Raw genomic sequence first — 20,190 nt, forward strand, 5'->3', positions numbered from 1 at the left:
CTTAGGATCCATACACCGGTTTGGGCTTTGCACCAAGTCCACGTCTAAGCAAGCCATGGAGCCACTCACCAAGCTCTCGGCGACTCCCATTGTCTCTCTGCTGAGACAGCTGTGGTGATTGTGAATTCGGATCACAAGGTAGCTAAGGGAATAGTGTGTCTCCGTAGTTGATGGCCCTTTGCTTTTCGGTCTCTCTGCTCTGCTAGAGCCATCTGCGAACAGCATAAGCCCGGCTCCTCCTGCGCGCTGACTGTGGCTTTTACCTTGCCTTCCGCGACCAAGCAAGCTGAAAGGGTGACGACCATTTGATATCTCATATTTGAAAAAGTTAAGCCAATGTTTGTGTAAATATCTATGCACAATGTGCATGAATACCACGCATTGGACAGGCTTGGAGGGAATGAAAACGCAACTCTTAGCGGTTTAGACATTGGACGTTTAGAAAAGGATTTGAGATTGGAGTGTTTATCTGAGAATAGCCCGGGATCCTATTTTTGTATATACAGACGTAAAGCCTGGCCACTTGTGCTAGGGTTGGCACCATGGCTAGGGTCCATAACAGCCTAGACTTCACCTCATGACAATAACACCTCCTCCACCATGGAACGGAAGCGATTTGCCGTGTAGCTTTAGCAGCAGTAAAACCCTAGGTAAGTCTATTAAGCATAGTAAATGCATGCAACAAGGCGACCATGAGACGAAAAAAAGGTAGATGGCATCCCGATATAGCCATTGCCTTGGCCAACTGCCGTCTGTGCTGGCAAAAAGCGGGGGAAACATTTTTGTCTTTCAGCTTCGTCCATTGTTTGAGGGGAATATTGTCCAGAAGGCCAATCGATTTGCCATCAGGCTTTTCCTCTTTAGCTTTTCGGTCTTAGCAGTATTTCAGTCGATCAGCCGCCTGGCTTCACTGGTTGGTGTTCTCGCCAATCTTCCTAGTCGAGAAAAAAACGATCGACGGCAGCTGCCCAACTGCCGACCTCTGAGCAAAAGCTAGCTAGCTACCCCCACCCACGTGACCTGACCGACGTTGTCTTGTCATCGTCTTCTCGGCCCCAAAGAGCCTGAACGGGGTTCGCCAACCGCGCCGCACAGAGTCTAGTTCTCGGACCTTTGTGCTGCCTGCTGGCTGGGATTGAATTCTTGTGTTTATTGGTTGTTTGTTCACCGCTGCCACTAAGCACCCTACATACATACACACACATATATCTGCACAAGTCTATACTTGACCAAGTACATACATTGCTGTATACTTGAGCAGCGAAGCCAGCGTCCGAGCTCTCGTCTCTCGCCTTTTTGGTTGCAGACGGCGACACAGCCCTTCACTTTGTGTCAGTGCGTGAAAAGTCTCAGTATCGGCGGTCTTTTCCGGCTCCGTATGACATCACCAGCCCATCTTGCTCTTCAGAACCAAAGGACATACTTGTACTTGGCAGGCAGTCCACGCAAATTGCGACCCACACAGCCAGAACCGAGGCCAGACCATCTAGTTCGCTTTCTCTTTTGTCTCTTTTTTCCACCCTCTGAGCGCTCGCCGCTGTCACGCTTCTTCCTTCTTGCTTTGGTCGAGTCGAAACACCCCCCGCCTCCGCCGCCTCTGGGACTGCTGTGTTTTTGAAATCGGCATAGCCTGTCGGGATCCTGCAAATCTCTCAACCACGATCTGATCAAGACATTTCCATGCCAGAGCCTACCCTTGCTTGATGAGCTAGTCGGTCTAAAGACAACTCACCTGCAACAACTACCTATACCTATCTATCTATCTACACTCACACTCACCGCCTCATAGCTGCTTCAGCTTCACTTGGACTCGCTATGAATACCCTAAATGTTATTGCCTTGGTATCTGGAGGCAAAGACAGCTTCTTTGCTGCTTTGCATGCTCAGCACAACGGCCATCGCTTAGTAGCTTTAGCGAATCTCTATCCTGGGCCGTCTACCCCAGAGTCTGATTTAAACGATGCTCATGAGCCCCACCACCAACCGACCTCCAATGGCGTTGTGGTCTATTCTCCTCAGAACGAAACTTCGCCAAACGCCGTACACTATGAGACAGCAGAAGAGCAAGATCTCAACAGTTTTATGTATCAAACAGTGGGCCACCAGATCTTGCCTCTCTATGCCCAGGCTCTAGGCCTTCCACTATACCGTCGTTCGCTGGGAGGCACTGCTGCCGTGCAAAATACAGCCGACTATGAGACTAATCGGGCCAAAGAAGACGATGAGACAGAAAGCATGGTCCCCCTGCTGAAGGAAATCATGAAGAGACACCCTGAGGTTAATGCTATTTGTGCTGGAGCCATCCTATCGACCTACCAGAGAACCCGGGTAGAATCCGTCGCCGTCCGATTAGGACTGGTCCCTCTAGCCTATCTCTGGAAGTACCCCGTCCTGCCCTCGCCCATGGCTGACGGTGCGCAATTGCTGCACGATATGGAGGCTGCCGGGATAGACGCCCGCATGATCAAGGTCGCTAGCGCCGGGCTCGATGATGACTTTTTGTGGACAAAAGTCAGTAGTAGTCAAGGCGCTGCACGCATTCAAAAGGCCATGCGGAGATTTGGCGGCGGTCAAGTCGGCGCTGTGATAGGCGAAGGTGGAGAGTTCGAAACACTGGTGGTCGATGGGCCTATCAGCCTATTCAAAAAGCGAATTTTGGTGCCCGATTCAGCCAGAACAGTCGTTGATGAAGGCGGGGGCACATCGTATTTGGAATTCAAAGACGCTATCCTGGAAGAAAAGCCCACAGCGAGCTCAGACGAAGAGCCTTTTGTACGAACGCCGGATTTGCTTGAACCCAAGTTTACCGAGATCCTCAAGACTATTCGGGACAAGTCAATGCGGGTCTTCTCCATGACAGAAGACGACATCCACTCGTTTTCGGCTCGACAGCTACCACAGCAGGTCGTCAAGGAGCTGCATTGGACCTATTTGCCTGATGTGGCAAGTCGCGGCCGCGGAATTGAGGAAGAGACCAAGTCTTGTACGGAGCAGATCCACAACGCCCTGTTTAAGCTTTCCGAGCATATGCCATCGGTGAATCCGACGTTGGATGTGATACAGACTATCCTCCTACTCCGGAGTATGGATGACTTCAATACGGTTAACCCTATATACGCCCAGCTTTTCCTGTTCACCAACCCACCAACACGAGTTGCCGTTGCTGTTGGCGACTTGCTTCCTGATGGGTGCAACATTGCCATTTGCATAACAGCATATTCTGGGGTGTCTTCTCTAGCCCGACACGGGCTGCACGTGCAATCACGTTCATACTGGGCGCCTGCCAATATCGGACCATATAGCCAAGCCATTGACTATGGCGTGTGCTACGACGCCGGCGATGGCGAAGACCAATTTCCTATCAGAGTGGTTGCTATAGCGGGCCAAATCCCGTTGATTCCTGCTTCAATGGACTTACCCAAAAATGAGCCCGATGATAGCTTAGAAATTGTGCTATCACTGCAGCATTTGTGGCGCATTGCCAGAGAGATGAAGGTGCAATTGTTCTCTGGTATCATGGCCATGTTCCCCAAGGCTGAGTCGGAAGAGACTCTGCGGAATAACGTGCTCATGGCATCCAAAGCTTGGCAAGAGCTACACCCTTCGCCATTAGCAGAAGATGATGACGATGAGTCTCCTGATATTGATGTATGGGACCAGCGAAACAACCCAGAGTACGCAACCTACGGCCAAGAAGAAAACCAAGTAGTGCTTCCCGACTGGGAAGTCTTTGCTGACGGCACCGAGTTTACAAACCGGCGTGCGCCCATCTTCTGGGCCGCCGAAGTCGAGACACTGCCGCGCAACGCCGCCTGCGAATGGAAAGTCCAGTCTGGCATGGCGTGCCTTGAGCCCATGTGCCTGTCAACGGGCTACTACACCAGCCAGATTGACAAGTGGACATGCGAGGTGCGCCACATGCGTCTAAAGGAAGGCGCGATGCAATTCATCCTCAGCAATGTCAGCGTGGCGGGACCGGTTGAGGAGGGCATGGATGTTGGCCAGATTGCGCATGAGGCGTGGTGTGAGTCGTTGGCTCAGCATGGAAAGAAAAGCGACTGTGTCTTGTTCGAGATATACTTTGACGTGGTGCAACTGGGCAAAGAGGTATTCCGCGAGGGCTGGTCGACGCGTGTACCGTGCAGATCGTTGTGGTCGTCGACGGGAAAGAAGCTTTTGGCTGTTGTGGTCTTGAAGATGGGGGAGGTAGTGTAGAGATGGACGCCAGCAAGACAAGGGGATACATGATGCTTCTTGCGCGTTTTCTACTCTGTGGTGAAATGGGAGCTGAACCTTGGCCATTCAAATACTGTTAGTTATAAAAAAAGAGCCACAATGTTCGCGTTTCTGCTTGTCTATCTTGTCGTGGTGCTGTTTTTGATGAACGTGCAATTGGCAAAGATTCTGGCACAGCCAAAAGTATCAGGCTAAACACTATGCAAAAGTTGACTTAATACTTCTGACCCATTAGTATGACTTCAGCTGCCCTTTACACCTCACATGAGCCCTGAATGACGAGATCACGCACCATCGAAGCCTTCGAAAAAAAAATCTAGCATTACCTGTTGTTGAGTCTCCCTTTCTGAAGCTTGTCTCTCTCCGTAGGCCGCCCGCACAAGCTTGTATCGCCATTTTCTTTCCCGGTGCACTGGATCGTGAGGCTTTAGTGTTCAATCTCGCTTGTGTGGTGATCGATCAAGGACCCCCCAAAAAACGAGAAAAAAGTAGCTTTTGTCTGTGCTCGCTTTCTGCGGATTTGCATTGTTTTAGCGGGAAGCATCGGTTAACGACTTTTCGCCTTTCTTCACTTCCTTCTTTCTAGCATAGCCAAAACCCTTTCTTGATTTGAGAGTCACCTTTACACGTCGTTGTTGACGCTAGTTGGACTCTGGTAACGAACACGGGTTTCTCTAACCTCATACCGCCAGTTTGTGGAAGCTCGTGCTTTACTCTTGCGACATCATGGGAATCTCTCCTGCACCTCCTGTCACTTCGGCTTCTAAGCGCCCTGCTCGTACGCTTGTAGGAGAGCGCCCAGCCACCTCAGCTAACGAAACAACCACCATTCTGCATCACAATGCCGACAATGTGTTAAACTATCAGACTAGCGCACCGGAATACCGCCACCGGAGCGCAGAGAGCCTGAATCAGCGCTGGTCGGCGCCAAGTGTCCGGCGTAGAAGCGGAGACCCGCAGACCGCCGGAGGTCGCGGGTCGGGGCTCATAGGGCGACCGAGCAGCGACAGTGAAGATGACAGTGACGACAGCGACCATGAAAAGACTGGCCTGCTGGATAAAGTCAAAGCCGCTTTCCAGCCGATAGAGCTTGAGAATAAAGGAAGTGTGGCACGTGATCACCTGGCCATCGGTAAGTCGGTTGAAGCTGCTCGATTCGCTATGGAGATATGTATGCTTGTGTGAATAAAGTGACTGACTTCATCACCTCTTCAGAGCGCACTTTTCTAGCCTGGCTGCGCACATCATTGGCATTCGCTTCCATTGGAATCGCGGTCACTCAGCTGTTTCGGCTCAACACGTCACTAGCCGATAACGAGGGACTGATGCCTGACCCGCGCCTAGCTCGGCTGCGGCACATTGGCAAGCCGCTGGGTGCCACCTTTCTGGGAATCAGCATCGTCATGTTGTTGCTTGGATATCATCGATACTCGATGACCACAAGCTGGGTCATCAAGGGCAAATTCCCCGCCAGCAGGGCAACGATTCTGCTCGTGGCGACAGTCACCTTTGGTCTGATGCTGACGTCTTTAGCTGTGGTGATTCTCGTGCACCCAAAGATCAAGCGGGTATAGTTGTCAAGGCAGAACTGGCGAGGAGTTGTTGAAGACAGGGTTGCACCGTAGTAATTAATGTGTTGTTTTAATAAAAGCCAAGGTGCTGCATGGCATGTACCTGTACATCCATTTATATGTAGTACGCAGTTTAAAGCGGAGCCCTTTGTCTGGACAGAAAGAGCGCGGAGTCTGGATCCACCTCTCTAGTCTGTACTTCGACCAGCTCAACCGAAAGTAGGAGGCACGCGTCTTCTAGAACAAGTTCTTGCCGCAAGAGACATTATCACCAATCACGCCGAATCCTACCGGCTCCGACTGCCTGTAAAGAGTTTTCCCCTTGTACACACATAAATTCACCGGCTTCTCGCTGCCCCGCCAAATATGCCTCTCAAAGCTGTCAGCATCCCCGCCTTTGCCCAGTCGCAGCTGAGCCTTTTGGCCGCCGAACTGCAAGCCGAGACAACCGAGGCCGAGTCTCTGATTTCGTCGCACACACCCACGGCCCTTCAACGCGCGGGATACGCCGTTACAAACCTGGTCATCTCCAACTCTCGGACTGGCCTTGGCGGCAAGACTGTCGTCGAGTTGTCACCGGACTCAGCCACCGCCGGAGCTGATGCCGAGCTTCCGGCCCACGGCCTCAGATCTGGTGATATTGTCTTGGTTGCTGGCCAGCCTGCTGGAAGTGCTAAGAAACGAGAGGTCAAAGATTTGGAGAAAAAGGGCGTGAGGGGCGTCATCACCAAGACGACAAGATGCATCGTTTTTGTCGCGTTGGACCAGGAGAGGGATGAGGAGCCAACCGGGAGATTGTGGATAGTTAAACTGGCTGATGAAGTCACATACAAACGGTAAGCTCAATCTCGCTGCCTTGCCTTCTGGATACTGACCATGTATAGCATGTCACAAACAATGGAACGTATGGAGCGCATGACAGAAAGCGATTATACGCCATTCATGCGAGTTCTCTTTGGGTTGTCAAGCCCAAGTCCTGTGGAGACTATCCCATCTCAAGGCGAAGGAAGCATCCAGTGGGTTGACGATACTCTGAACCAATCGCAAAAGGAGGCAATTCAATTTGCCCTTGGTTCGCGAGAGATTGCTCTCATACATGGACCGCCTGGAGTAAGACTTTCCTTGCATTACATTGCTACCACGCCTTCGATAGCCTTTCTAACGTCGTATCACATAGACTGGGAAAACCCACACATTAATCGAGCTCATTTTACAAATGATTAAGCGCGATCAGCGAGTGCTGGTTTGTGGTCCTTCAAACATTTCGGTTGATAACATTGTAGAGCGCCTGGCACCTCACAAGGTTCCCATGGTTCGCCTTGGACACCCTGCCCGTCTACTCCCCACCGTCCTAAACCACTCGCTAGAAGTCCTCACCCGCACCTCGGAAGCTGCAGCCATCGTCCGTGATGTCCGTACCGAAATGGACGCCAAACAGGCTTCAATTCGCAAAACCCGTACAGGCAGAGAGCGCAAGCAGATATACGGGGAGCTTAAAGAACTGAGAAAGGAGTTTCGTGAGCGTGAACGCAACTGTGTCACCAGTCTTGTGCGGGGTAGCAAGATTGTATTGGCTACACTTCATGGTGCAGGTGGCCATCAACTGCGTGATGAGCGGTTTGATGTAGTCGTTATTGACGAGGCTAGCCAGGCCCTAGAAGCGCAGTGCTGGGTGCCCTTGTTATCAGCCAGCAAAACAGTTTGTGCTGGGGACCATCTGCAACTCCCACCTACCATCAAGTCGCTAAACTCAAAGTCAAAGAAGACTCATGCATCTCCTGCCAGCTCCAGCGTCTTAGGCGAGGCCTTTGTGCCCACAGGGAGCCTCGAGACTACATTGTTTGATCGTATGCTGGCATTATATGGTCCTGATATCAAGCGCATGTTGACCACACAGTACCGCATGCATGAGGCTATCATGCGGTTTCCGTCGGATGAGCTCTACGATGCCAAACTCATGGCTGCTGATGCAGTGAAAGAACGTCTGCTAAACCAACTCCCTAATATTGAGAATACGGAGGATACCAACTGCCCAGTGGTCTTCTTCGACACACAAGGAGGCGACTTTCCCGAAAAAACAGAGGATGACAGCGACACCTCCAAGGCAAAAATCCGTAGTCTTACAGGTGAAAGCAAAAGCAACGAGTGGGAGGCTGCTTTAGTGATCAGTCATGTCAAGGCCCTGGTTGCTGCCGGCGTGAAACCAGAATCCATTGCCATTGTTACACCTTACAATGCACAGGTAGGCCTGCTGTCACCTTTGAGAGAGCAGTATCCTGGCATTGAAGTGGGCAGTGTAGACGGTTTTCAGGGCCGGGAAAAGGAAGCAGTGATAGTGACGCTGGTGCGAAGCAATTCCAACGGCGAGGTTGGATTTCTGGGCGAAAAGCGCCGTTTGAACGGTGAGATTTGTGATTGGAAAGTCTGACATGTCAAGTCAGCCATTGTCACAGTTTCTGGTGCTAACCATGTTTCCTTAGTTGCCATGACGAGACCCAAGCGTAGCTTGACGGTGATCGGCGACTCGGAAACGATTAAACGGTATGTCGAGATGAACCCTTTTCCCCCTCCATGCAAACTAAAATTCAGCACGCAATATTATGCCGCAGAATACAATTGGAAATGGTTTTGGATGATGATGAAACGACTATTCCGAACAGTTCACTAACACTTTGTATTTGCTCAACTACAGCGGCAGCAAGTTCCTCCGGAAATGGATGGACTATCTTGAAGAAAACGCAGACCTGCGATATCCAGATGTGTCTGAGCTCCAGCAGCAGTAGGAGATCTCACACTGGGATTTTCTTTTTCTTTGTTTTTCCTTGAATCCGTGGTGTTCTTCGTACCTTGTTACTCCATGTTGATGTGGAGTTTCACATCGCCGCCTTTCCCGTCTCTGCTAAATCTCCGAGACTTGCGCCCTTCTAGAAGTCTTGGGTTTGGTTCAAGGGACTAACCAACTAGTTCACTCCTAGACAAAGATGAGCAACGTTTGGCCATTGATAAGGGTTAGCTCGGGCATTTGTCCACGAATTCTTTTTTTTCTTTCATTTATCAAGGGTCGAGTGAAATCAAGCCGGTCGTACTTGATGGTTCTCCCCATCTTCGGACTTTATCCTTGATGACTTCGCTTCGCTGCTCCGTCTTGGCCTGCAACATACTGAGCTTTCATGATACGTTTGATCATCGTTGGAAAGAGTCTATGGCTATCTCTACGTTCCCTTTTCGTGTTTTCTATCTTTCTTTCTTTTTTTGCCCTCCTCAGTCTTCATCATCATATGCAAGAGTCTCCCTAGGAAACATGAATGAGACATTGAAAAGGGAGGAATAGTTGAGCAAAGTTTGCGGTTTTTTCTCTTTTATTTATACCCTAGTGTCTCTGAAAGCGTCCATTTGTTGCTCAAGTACGGGCGCAAGGGTCCTGGTGTTCTGCTACTAGGACTCCGTATTCTATTTATTTCCTCTACATCTCGACACTCACTGGATGGTCTATTTTAAACGGAGTCGTGGGTTCCTTTCCGGTTGACGTGAACATGCAACTTTAACCTTTCATGCATGCATGTATGAGATGATGTTAAGACCCAGGCAGTACAGTCAGCTTACAAACTGGTATGTATGTACTAGTTTACTATCTGTGTGTTCATAACTACATACATACAGAGTTGTATGCTGCTCGATACAGACACGAGAAGGGGGCGAGGGGGAGCCAGAGTTTAGGTTCTCAGGTTAAGCTGCTTCAGATTCAGCTTGGGGCCATGTAATATGCACGTTTGGACATTTGTGATTGTTTTCGGGTTATCACAGGGCCCGGTCTACAAGTACTTCTGTTCCACAAGCACACTAGCGACAAGGAAGCAGGAGAGAAACATGAGACAAGAGAACGAGGGAAAGGTGGCATTGCTCAAAGCAGAAAAGTCACGTGTCGATCAGTGACATTGAAAAGCCAACACCGAAGACAGAGAGGGACAAAGGGAGAAAAAGTCAGAGCGACAAAGGAAGTGGACGAAAGGCGAACACCAAGGCCAACAAAGCAAAGACGTGCGAGTCAAGTCTGGCACAATAGCAGCTAAAAAGAAAAGGGCACGCGGATGTGATGATGTCAGCTTAGGGCCCTGGTCCAGAAGCATGGCAGACATGTTTCAGGGCCTGGAAAGGGATTCTGTGGGTGACACTTTGCAATCAAAGACGAGAAAACAAGATGGGACGACGCTGCTCTGGCTTTTGGGCTGCGAGGGCACGCGCGAGAGCCGGAACACAGAAGGCAGAGACGATGGAAGGCAAGTTTACGTTGGGACTGGGTCTCTGTCTCTCTCTTGGGCGTCTTGTCACTTAGACCCAACCAGGACTGTCTAGACTGTGGGACACGCACTCAAGTGGAGAACAAGACAGACTGACCAGCCGACGGCCCTCAGTCACGGCCAGATGCAACGCAGAAGAGGGCTGCACTGCACTTCATGCACGACGGTCTGCGTGGCGACAAAGTCGGATGTTGTTGTGCGTGTAAGTCGGTCCTCGGAGCTGCCATTCGTTGAGATGTTCGCCAGAAGGACGGCCCAGGTTCATGCGCGCATGCAATCCTTGTGCTCTGGCGTCGTGTTTTCCGTGCCAACTTCAAGTATTATTACTTGTACAAGTAATTGGTCTCCTGGTCGACCTTTTCTCTCAACTCGTCCCGCCTGGCACTCCGACCTTCCCGACCAGGGTCCCTGGGCGCTTTGGTCTGGGTGGCTCTCTACGTTGCGTTGTCTCGCCTGGGATTGGTGCGTTCTGGTTCTTAGAAACCTCCTTGATGCTTTTTAGGGCCTGCTAGGAAGTAATAGAGGTCCATTTGCCCACTGACTCCCACGTGGGATCTCTTTTTCTTCTCTTTTTTTTTTTTTTTTTTTTTCTTCCTCGCCTGTGATGTAGAGGGAAAACTCGCTCGCTTTCGAAACACGCCGGTTAGGATCCTGCTCCTCCATGTTTATTTTCCTACCCTCAGACGAACCACCCAGTCACTCTTCCACGTACAAGAAAGCTGTTCAGGCTTGTGCTGATACAAGTGCAAGGAAATAAATAGAACAAGCACCAGGACGGACGGCTACATCTTGTTTGAAACCCGGCAGCCTCTAGGCATCTGCAAGGGTCGGAAGAGGGCTCGAGCTCACTCACTCTTGTCCACCCCCCTTGCCATAGGCAGATGTTGGGTTGCTATATGTATAAGAACAAGAAGCACGCTCCAACGCTTCAGGTTGCTTCCCCTCCCGCGTAGAAGACGACTAGAAGACGAGCTCATATTATTCGTGGAGGAGGGCATATCAGCTGGCTGCTATACGCTATATGTGTGAGTTGTACTCGGTCGCATCTGAAGCAGATCGATCTGTGCGTGGCTTGCTGCCTCTGTGCCTCTCAATCAAACCGACGTCAAGCTCTGTATAGATGCGAAGCTGTGCTTAGCAGTTTTTTTTCTGCATTGGCTTTTTTATTTGCGTTTTCAGTGCTCCTTTCTGTTCTTTCACTCGCCTTCATCCGGGCTCACTTTACTGTCTTGATTATCTCTTTCGTCCTCTACTCCTCTTGTTCTGTGCATACTTTAAACTCGGCATCACTTTGACTCCTCTCTCTCTCTCCCACCTCCTCCCTTCTTCCGCCGACAACAATGCCTCCCAAGAGTCTCTTTAATAAGTCTAGCCCGGTCGGTTCACGCCCGAGAACATCGTCAGCCTCTATTCGCGGCAAGATCTCGGCGCCTATTCCATTTCCCGATCCGCTAGACGATGATTACCAGCTTCAAATAGAGCTACAGCGGCGGAGACAAATGAACAGTCTTGCTCTAGCACAATCGCCTATTTCTCCGCCCATGTCCATACCGAATTCTATCCCCGAGGGCCAGCCTATTAGCATGCCCATTGTTCCCAACTCGACACTGGCACAGGCCCAAGCCCAGGCTGTTGCTTCTGGAATACGTCCTGCGGCTTCTTTTGCGCCGGCTCCTCCGTCGTCTGTGAGCGGTCATGAGGACGTAAATGCAAGCGCCCTTGCGGTAACCAAGGCCCCGTCTGCTTCGACGTCACCTGTTCCGCCAGTGGTGGTTGAAACAAAGGAGACCTCTAGAAATGCCGAGACAGGCAGCGCTCAAAGTACGGCTGCTCCTTCTTTGCCTCATCCTGTTCGGCCGTCGCCGACCCCGTCGCCAGTGCCTGCCATGAACATGACCAGCAGCAATATAGTGCATGGGCGCAGCTACTCTCAGAACCAGATGTACAAAGACAGTGCGATTTCGAATAACTCTGTCAGCAACAGCAACACCAATAGTAGCACCAACACCGGCGCCGGTGGCCGTACACAAGCTCGCAGTCGCCCGCCCATATCCAGCGCCATAATAAGAACTTCCGCAGCCATGAGTGTTGGGACTGAGCGTACGTCCAAAACTAGCACCATCTTGACCGCCAGCGACAATATGCCGGCCGTCAGCTCATCACTTCGAAGCCAGACGCATAGTCACAGCCAAAGTCTGCCTCAAAATCAATCTCAATCCTTCAGCCAAGTCGAACAAGTGCAACCAGAGAACCGGTCTGCTGCGGTACCAGAACGCAAGAAGAGCACTCTCCGCTCGGCCCTTGGCAGAATATTCGGCAAGAAGCGGGCCAAGACACCACAACTGGAGAATTCATTGAAACTGCCTGAGGGTAGAACCGTTTCTATGGCACCCGGGCCAACAGAGGCGTCAAGAGTGAGCACCCCTTTGTTTATGACCATGCATATAAAATTTTCTAACCTTTTTTCAAACCTAGGTACATCAGTTCCAACCTCCAGTGCGGCCTGCAATAAGTACTCCGGAACCAAAGCGCTCAATATCCCTGTCTGTCGTGGAGCACGATACCGAGCATGACCGAGCCCTCCACTCCCATTCTGTCGGTCCTCGTGATATGATAGCTATTGAGAGTGCACGAAACTCGGCCAACTTGGAGTCTACGCCACTCCAGTCTCAGCTACAGTCACAGATTCAAGCACACCAAGAACAAACCCAAGAACACCAGCAAGTTCAACCGAAGCGGAATGAAGTGGACCCACAGTCTCGGCCACAGTCGCAGGTAGCTCACTCTACCCTTTTGTTCAATGCCAAACGTCGTGCTGCAAGCACTGGTGGTGATTTCTTCGTCCCACCGCGCACTTTCTTTGCCGAGCCAAGCGGGCTTTCTCCGCGTCCCGCAAGCTCACAATGCCGAAATCGCACGCCACAGGAAGATGAACTGCCAGGGGATGATGGATCGGAGCTTGTTGGCACTGGAACCGGCACTGGCATTGGGATGGGAGTGGGAGTAAGCTCTGGCGCCGGCCGATCGGAAGAGATTGGCAAAGCCATAACCAGCCAGGAGATCCTGCGCAACCGACGCAGGTCACGATCGGTCCCAGGCATTGCCCTGACACAGGGCTCGCCCACTCGCCGACGTAGCGATGAAATCCGGTATTGGCGCCAAAGCCACGTTGGTGCCTTTGCGCTCTCACCAAACTACAATCGCGGGCCGATGACAGATGATTTGGCAAATGAGAGCGATATTGTCCACGATAGCGATGATAACGATAACGGTCTAGGCCATGCTGTCGACGCAGGACTTCAGGAAGCAGAAACACCACGTCCTAGTAGCTCCCAGCAGCCATTCGACTTTGGGGCCATCGCAAGTTCTATGAAGATTACTGAAGCTATAACACTGGAGGCGCGCGTAGGAAAGGTTGAAGGCCGCATCAATCGTCTTGAAAAGACGTTGCACAGCTTTCATCACGTACTTCCGGGATTCCGCCTCACCGATGACGGCGCGCACTTTGATATGAAACTGAGTTTGGACACTGGAGCATGTACTGCTCCGGTGCAAACAAGCACAATGCTCATGGCCACTGAAAGCAACATCAGTGATACCAGCCGCGGGGGCACGAGCCTAGGTGACGTGAGTACCAATAGAACCAGCTTTGGCACTGGAACAACCTTGAACGACCGCACGGGCATGGGTTCCCGGAGCAGCGCGGACGCACGTTCAAGGCGCCCATCCAGCTCGCAGAACAGCGAGGATTCTAACACGCCGTTTGTCCAGACGCCTGTTTTCCCTAGTTCGCTACACGCGGCTCCCGCTCCGCCCCCGCGCGCCATGTCGCCGTCACCAACATCAGCGACAACACCAGGGCCCCTCTCGGTCTCTGGGCTTCCAGTCTCTGGCGACCAATACACACGCTTGCTTTCACTAATCGAAGCCGAGCGGGCGGCGCGGGTTGTTCTTGAAGCTGAAGTGTACCGCCTCACACGCGCACTCAACATGGCCTCGTCGCCAGCTTCAGGCCGCCGACCAACACTGACGGCATCAACGTCGGCGCTACCGCTTTCCAGTAGCGCGCCACCGCGTAACTTTAGTCTGAACTACGCTGTGTCGCCTTTTGGTCGCACGGCCAACGAGATGTCAGTTTTCGACGACGACGTCGCTCCCAAGACTGACGCCGATGATGATCGCGGCCGTGACAACGATAGTGACGTGGGTCCGGATGCCGAAGACGCATCACGCGCGCATGGCGGCCGTCTTATGCACTCGCAGTATACCGAGGACTCGACGTTCCTGGCCAGCGACAGCAGTCCCGTTGAGCCGGACGCAGACGGCGAGCAGGGGCTGGATTCCAGCCTCAGTCTTGGCGGGGAAACAGATAGCAGCGGGGTCGGCGTAGGCCTCGGAATCCACGCGCAGGACGCGCAGCGCAAGACGGCACGCACGCTCTCTTTGAGCCAGCTGACCCATGGCACGAAGCCGCGCCTCAACACAGAGAAGCAGCTCGAGTACGAGATGGAGCACACGCCGCTGCAGCAGCATGCGCTGTGAGCCGGCGGATAAGTGTGTGGGGAGGTGGATACGAAAGCGTCGCTGGCCAGGGGTTCAGACGACCGACGCAGATGCGGTAGTGAGCTGCATAGCCATTCCTTGATGTTTGTTCCTTTTGTCCAAGTCCATTGTTCCCTTTGTTCTTGTTTCTGTTTTTCTTTGTGTTCGAGAGGTTTTCTTCGTCGTGTTTTTATTTGATACCCAATCTTTTTTTTTCTTCTTAATAAAACGCGTTCAGTTACATATCCTGTGTTTGCCCGTGTCCATGGGCCCATGGCAAAGCCACCACGGCTGAACTGACGTCATGGTATGCCGTTGCTGGCGGAACATGAAGCCACAGGGAGGCCGAAGCGTCACAGACCCAAGCTTTCTCTTGCCGTAGACGAGGGTTAGTGCCTAGGGTTGAGCGCAGCAAGTTTTCTTCCTTGGTTCTCCAAAAACGGTCGCAGATGCTCAACGGGCTGCGGATGAGACATTTTGGAGGTTGGTTGGGGCTTGCCCCTCATGGAGCGTGGTGAAGCAGCGGACCTCTTGTTGGAGATTGCGGACGGGCTGAATTCTGGGGAGGCGTAGGCGCTATAGGAAGCGGTGATTGGGGGGCCAGAGCGCTGTATCTCGGGGGGGGGGGGGGGGGGGGGGTCATGCGCTGAGTCCAGCGAGCTGGCGGCGCTGTTTCCCGCCGCGCCTTCAGTGGGCGAGTCGATTGCTGACTACAAATAGCGACAAAGACACGCAATATGACGGGCGCGATTGCGTCTCCTTTGGGATCTGCTCTCTTTGTTTTTCTTCTTCTTCTCTCATATCCCCCCGAACACTTCCTCGACTTCACCTTCCCACTGGCGTCTTTCTCTAGACTTCCCGCCGTCTCTCTTTCTCCTGCTGATTTGTGCGCGCCGATGTCGCCCTTCGCTCCTGCTGCTGCATCGTGAGCTTTTCCTTGGCCCGAGACTAGACTTATCTCGCTTGTCTCCCTGGCATCACCATACCGCTTACACCTCCGCTCTATCTCCGCTGATATCTCGTGCACTGCCGTCTTGATATGGCTTCGCAGAGCCAGCGACGAGGCCATGGCCAGTCGCACCCCGCGTCAGTTAATTCCTCGGGCCCTTCGACAGGGGCATCCTCTCGCCGAAATGACGGTAAGCTTACGGACCGGACCAGCTTTAGTCTGTACTGCATTAACTAACTGGGCTATAGATTCCTGGGTTGAGATCTCCTCAGAGCCCTCCTCGTCCTCTCTCTCCTCCATCGCCGATGAAATCGTCACCACCGGCCTCCGCGTCGGCTCCAGTCCCACCCAGACCGTCCCTGGGCCGCATGGCCCCAACTCCCGCCGCCGCCGCTCCGCGCCCGTCATCCGCCACCCCTACCATGACATATCCACGCCGGCCGTGCCCTCATCCCTGCGCCGTGCCACCACGCGTGACTATGAGGCCAGCGGCAGCGAGGAAGACGACCGCATGCTGGCCAGCTCGAATGAGCCGGCGCCCCAGCGCAGACACCACAGCGTTGCCGCCACCCCTACTGTGACATTTTCCCCGACTCCGCAGGTTGCCACTCTCTCGCCTGATGAGTATGCCGCCACGGAGTCTGAGTCGGAGTCTGAGTCGGCGAGCGATTTTGCCGCGTCCGACGAAGACGACATTGCCAAGGCTTCGATGCCCGGCACTGCGCCTATAGTTTTCCGCCCGCAGCCAAACGCCTTCAACACCGCTCCCGCTGGTGCCATGTTCCGGCCTCATCCTGCCCACCCGCGCCATGGTCTTGCTCCCAGCCAGCGCCGCGGCTCAGCCCCCGCTTCTGCTATGCACATGCATCACCAGCCCGGCGCAGCGACAAGCCACTTCCGCTCGCCAACATTCCGAGTCGACAACGATGCTGCGCTGCGGGCATCGCTCAATACCCTGCTCTCATGTGCAGCTGCGGCGCGCGGCCTAGGCAGGGATAGCCCCGTCTCACCCGGCGTCTTGGAAAATGGATCGCAGGACCCGTTGTTCCGCCCGGTCGGCGCGCCCACACACCCCATGAACTTGCAAATCGTGCCCGAGTCCGAGCTTATGCGTGACGTCGATGGAGATTCACGCATTCCTCCTGCTACGCTGGGCGGGCCCTCGGTAGGAACTGCTAAAAACATAGCTGCATGCGGTCCTACCTCAGGCGCCTCATCTTCCTCGTCTGCCTCATCCCGCCACCGGTCGTCTGGTGGCGCGCCCACACCACGCAATGGCACCGCCGCACAGCGCGCCTCCCGCACTATCAGCGCACCCAACACATCGTCACGCACCCACCGAAAGCGCCGAACGGCGCCCGGCACTTCTTTTTCGACTAGCACCGTCGGCCCTAGTCCCAGCGCCGACGCCACACTGCTATCGCCCACGATGCTAACATGGGTTGTCAGCGCCGGCGTCGTGGTGCTGTTCAGCGTCGTTGGTTTTGGCGCCGGCTACGTCATTGGCCGCGAGGTCGGCCGCCATGAGACGCTGGCCCTGGCATCGGCCGGCCTGAACGGGGGCAGCGAAGCGGCAGCTGCTTGTAGCGTTGAAGTCAGCGGCGGCGGGCTGCGGCGCTTCCGGTGGGGCACGGCGGCGTGAAGCGGGCAAGAGAAGCCTTTGACTACCGAGCGCGGCTGCAGCGGCTGTGGCTGCAGGGGGCAGTCTAGGCCGAGATGCTCTTCTGTGCTTGCTTGTTTGTGTGATGATGATATCCGGGGTTGCTGATGTTGTCTTGTCTGTGAGTGGAGCTTCCTGTGAATGAATGTGTGTGTGTGTGTCGTATATGTTCATCTGTCTGCCTCTTGTATAAGGATCTGACGAGCCAACTACCCACCAGCCTACGCATGATGTTGTTGGTGTTCTCTTTGTTCTGTTTGGTGCTGATGTCTGCGGGATGTTTCTTCTGTGTGGTGTTTGTTTTTTTCTTGCGCCGCATTCCATCGTCTTCATCTTTCTTTTTTCCCCCGTGGACGGTTGTCTTGTCATGATGATCGCGGCGTATATTCTTCCGTGTCTCCTGTGTGTTTTGTTTTGTTTCGTTCTACAATGCCTTTTGTTTCCTATTGATGAATAACGATGTCTGATAGTATTGATTTGTAGTTATGATTTCTCTCTTGTTCGTATACTTAATATCATTTGTTCAACCCATGGTTTCCTGTTCATCTCGGTATCTGTCAAGTCCTCCGATGTTGTCTCTTCTCATCTTCACACTCATTGTCTACAGTGCACTCAAATTTAATGGCACGCTACTCCCACGACCAGCCCGGTATTTGCGGTGTCCACCGACAAATGCCCGCGGATTGGGTAGCATATTCAGATCCTTAAACTTCCAGCGGCTGTCGCTGATGACGACTCGGCCTCCCGAGCCTGCCCCATGGCCGCCAGCGGGCGCTCCAGACGCACCGCTGCTCTTTCTGGTGCCGTTGGCCGACAGGATAAAGTTGCTGGGGTCCAGCATAGACCGTGCCGGCTGTGCGTGTGGCTGCGGTGGCTGTGAGTTTCGTGGGGACGGCGCAGAAGCGGTAGGCGGCGGAGGGGCACCTCCTGGCATGGGTGGGGCGGCGGCAGCAGCAGGCGGCGGCGGCGGCGCAGCTGGTGGAGACGAGGGGCTGTTGCCGGTGGCGCGCAGGGCGGCCTGCATGGCAAAGTTGAGGGCCGTCGAGGCTACGGCTGGAGTCGCAGAAGGAGCGACAGGGGATCGGGTGGGAGGGGCGCGCGGAGGTGTGTGGTGTGAGGACAGCACGACTGGAGCTGGCGCCGGGGGCATTGAAGGCGGAGGCGGGGGCGGAGGTGCGGCAGCCGATGGAATCGAAGGGGCAGCAGCGGGCGGGGGTGGGGGTGCGCTAGGTGGTAGCGGAGGCGCACTTGGCGGCAGGGGGGGTGCTGACGATGACGGCACTCGGGGGGCGGCAGCGCCGGGTATTTTAGGCGCAGGAGTCCCGGGCTTGCGACTGGAGGGGAGTGGTGGCGGCTTCTTGCCTACAGGCGGTGGTGGTGGTTTGGAGGCGGTTGGGGGCTTGGGTGAGGGCCGGCCAGGGAATGGGGAGGGTGCGGCGGGTGGTGGAGGTGCCGAGGAGGGAGGCGGAGGAGCAGAGCCTGTCGGGATCTTGGGCGCGGAAAATGAAAGAGGCAGAGGAGCACCGCGGGCGGAAGGCGCATCATTTTCGTCGCTTGTGGCATCCCGTCCAGCTAAGAAATATGTTTGGTTAGAGTAAGTTATACGATGATATCATACAAGGCAGGTTCTTACTGTCTACGCCGCCACGAGACTTTCGGAGCTTGGGCATGCCGCCGGCAAAGAGCCCTGCCAACTGAGGCCGCCCGTCCATGCTATTTGATGGCTTGTGCCCCGGACTTTCCAGCTCGCTGTTGCTCCGGGAACGCGCGGCGGCAGCGGCGGCCATGGAGGGCACAGGAGGGGCACCAAAGCTAGGGTTTGCTTTGCCCATTCCGGGGACAGGCGGCGCGCCGCCGATGGCTGGAGCAGCGCTGCCTGAAACCACCTTTCCGATCGCAGGGGCGGATCTGTCAACGGTAACAGTTTTCTTCAGAGCCTTTCCCTTTGAAATATCGGAGAGCAGAGCGCCCTGGAGTACGAAAGCAACACATGTTAGTCTGAGATATTCAGGCGCGCCTGTGTGGTGGTAGAGATTGAGCACTCACTCGTCCAGCGCCCGAGCCGCCGGGGAGCTTCATCGGGCCACTTGCCGGGGGTGGCGGGGGCGGCGGAGGTGGAGGCGGGGGCGGCATTTCGGGGTGCAGTCAACGGGACCTTGATGATTTCGTGAGATGTGTTTGTCGAGTAGTTTAGCCCGTGTGAAATCCAGCCTGCTCAACGCGTCTGTAGCTGGCGGAGTAGGAGGGATAGATGATGGGTTCAAGCTGCTCCTGGAGCACGGCGAAAGCGGCAAAGCCCAGACAAGATGTAGTCGGCTCCTGATTGGCGGAGGGCTGTGGAATAAGAATGGTCTGTGGTAGTAGCAGATGCGCAGATCAGATAAAATGATTTGATTGCCGGTGCAATGAGAGACGAGGACAGAACGACAAGCAGACTGAAGGAGAACAAGTTGAAAGTGAAGCCTAATTTCGTCATACACGCCACTCACGCACCCAACGCCACAGCCTGCTTTAAAGTGGGGCGCTTGCTAAGGGCCTACAGGGGTCCAGCGGTGGTTACAGGGCCAGGCTGCAGGATAGGCCACCTGGAAGACAGCTGAAGCTGCAAGGTGGCACACCTGAGAGCGCCCAGCCAGTAGGAGCCTGGCCACTGCTTTAGGGCCCGGGCGCAGGCCTACACTCTGTTGGCTACAGTGGCCTCATAGCCCCAGCAACAGCGCCCCAAGCTGGTGCTTCAAGCTGGGCCAGAGCAAGGTTTGGCGATGGCCTCACGGACGTCCAATTTTGCGGAGTGAGCGACACGCCAACGCCGAGGACCGCCAGACCACGTTTGCGCCTGTGACCAAGCTGCACATCCAATTGCGATTGTCTCCCAGCAGTGCTCCAAATCCACCCACCGCCCGTTTTCTGCCGCTCCAGCGTTCTCTCTGCCAC

The 20,190-nt window shown here is 54.1% G+C and overlaps 6 protein-coding genes across 6 annotated transcripts; 5 read left to right on the forward strand and 1 right to left on the reverse strand.

The window, feature by feature from the left end:
• Positions 1-1,815: 1,815 nt before the first annotated feature.
• On the forward strand, positions 1,816-4,215 carry BROUX77_000426 (uncharacterized protein; the record flags this gene model as incomplete). The annotated part of the gene is made up of 1 exon (XM_073749000.1): positions 1,816-4,215. One exon carries the CDS (start codon positions 1,816-1,818, stop codon positions 4,213-4,215), a length of 2,400 nt encoding a protein of 799 aa, XP_073608663.1.
• A 747-nt stretch (positions 4,216-4,962) lies between these two features.
• BROUX77_000427 (uncharacterized protein) lies at positions 4,963-5,810 on the forward strand (the record flags this gene model as incomplete). The annotated part of the gene is made up of 2 exons (XM_073749011.1): positions 4,963-5,368; positions 5,452-5,810. The coding sequence occupies 2 exons, from the start codon at positions 4,963-4,965 to the stop codon at positions 5,808-5,810; spliced, it is 765 nt and encodes a 254-aa protein (XP_073608664.1).
• A 363-nt stretch (positions 5,811-6,173) lies between these two features.
• On the forward strand, positions 6,174-8,590 carry BROUX77_000428 (uncharacterized protein; the record flags this gene model as incomplete). Its single annotated transcript, XM_073749022.1, has 5 exons — positions 6,174-6,643; positions 6,692-6,917; positions 6,985-8,209; positions 8,288-8,348; positions 8,500-8,590. The coding sequence occupies 5 exons, from the start codon at positions 6,174-6,176 to the stop codon at positions 8,588-8,590; spliced, it is 2,073 nt and encodes a 690-aa protein (XP_073608665.1).
• Positions 8,591-11,445: 2,855 nt separating this feature from the next.
• Positions 11,446-14,647, forward strand: BROUX77_000429 (uncharacterized protein; the record flags this gene model as incomplete). Its single annotated transcript, XM_073749033.1, has 2 exons — positions 11,446-12,519; positions 12,581-14,647. The coding sequence occupies 2 exons, from the start codon at positions 11,446-11,448 to the stop codon at positions 14,645-14,647; spliced, it is 3,141 nt and encodes a 1,046-aa protein (XP_073608666.1).
• A 1,039-nt stretch (positions 14,648-15,686) lies between these two features.
• BROUX77_000430 (uncharacterized protein) lies at positions 15,687-17,238 on the forward strand (the record flags this gene model as incomplete). Its single annotated transcript, XM_073749045.1, has 2 exons — positions 15,687-15,786; positions 15,845-17,238. The coding sequence occupies 2 exons, from the start codon at positions 15,687-15,689 to the stop codon at positions 17,236-17,238; spliced, it is 1,494 nt and encodes a 497-aa protein (XP_073608667.1).
• Positions 17,239-17,857: 619 nt separating this feature from the next.
• BROUX77_000431 (uncharacterized protein) lies at positions 17,858-19,389 on the reverse strand (the record flags this gene model as incomplete). The annotated part of the gene is made up of 3 exons (XM_073749056.1): positions 17,858-18,828; positions 18,890-19,226; positions 19,303-19,389. 3 exons carry the CDS (start codon positions 19,387-19,389, stop codon positions 17,858-17,860), a joined length of 1,395 nt encoding a protein of 464 aa, XP_073608668.1.
• Between the last annotated feature and the right edge of the window lie 801 nt (positions 19,390-20,190).

Source organism: Berkeleyomyces rouxiae, assembly GCF_048999995.1.
Source record: "Berkeleyomyces rouxiae strain 22BRR77 chromosome Unknown BrBRR77_ptg000001l, whole genome shotgun sequence".
Classification (NCBI taxonomy): Eukaryota; Fungi; Ascomycota; class Sordariomycetes; order Microascales; family Ceratocystidaceae; genus Berkeleyomyces; species Berkeleyomyces rouxiae.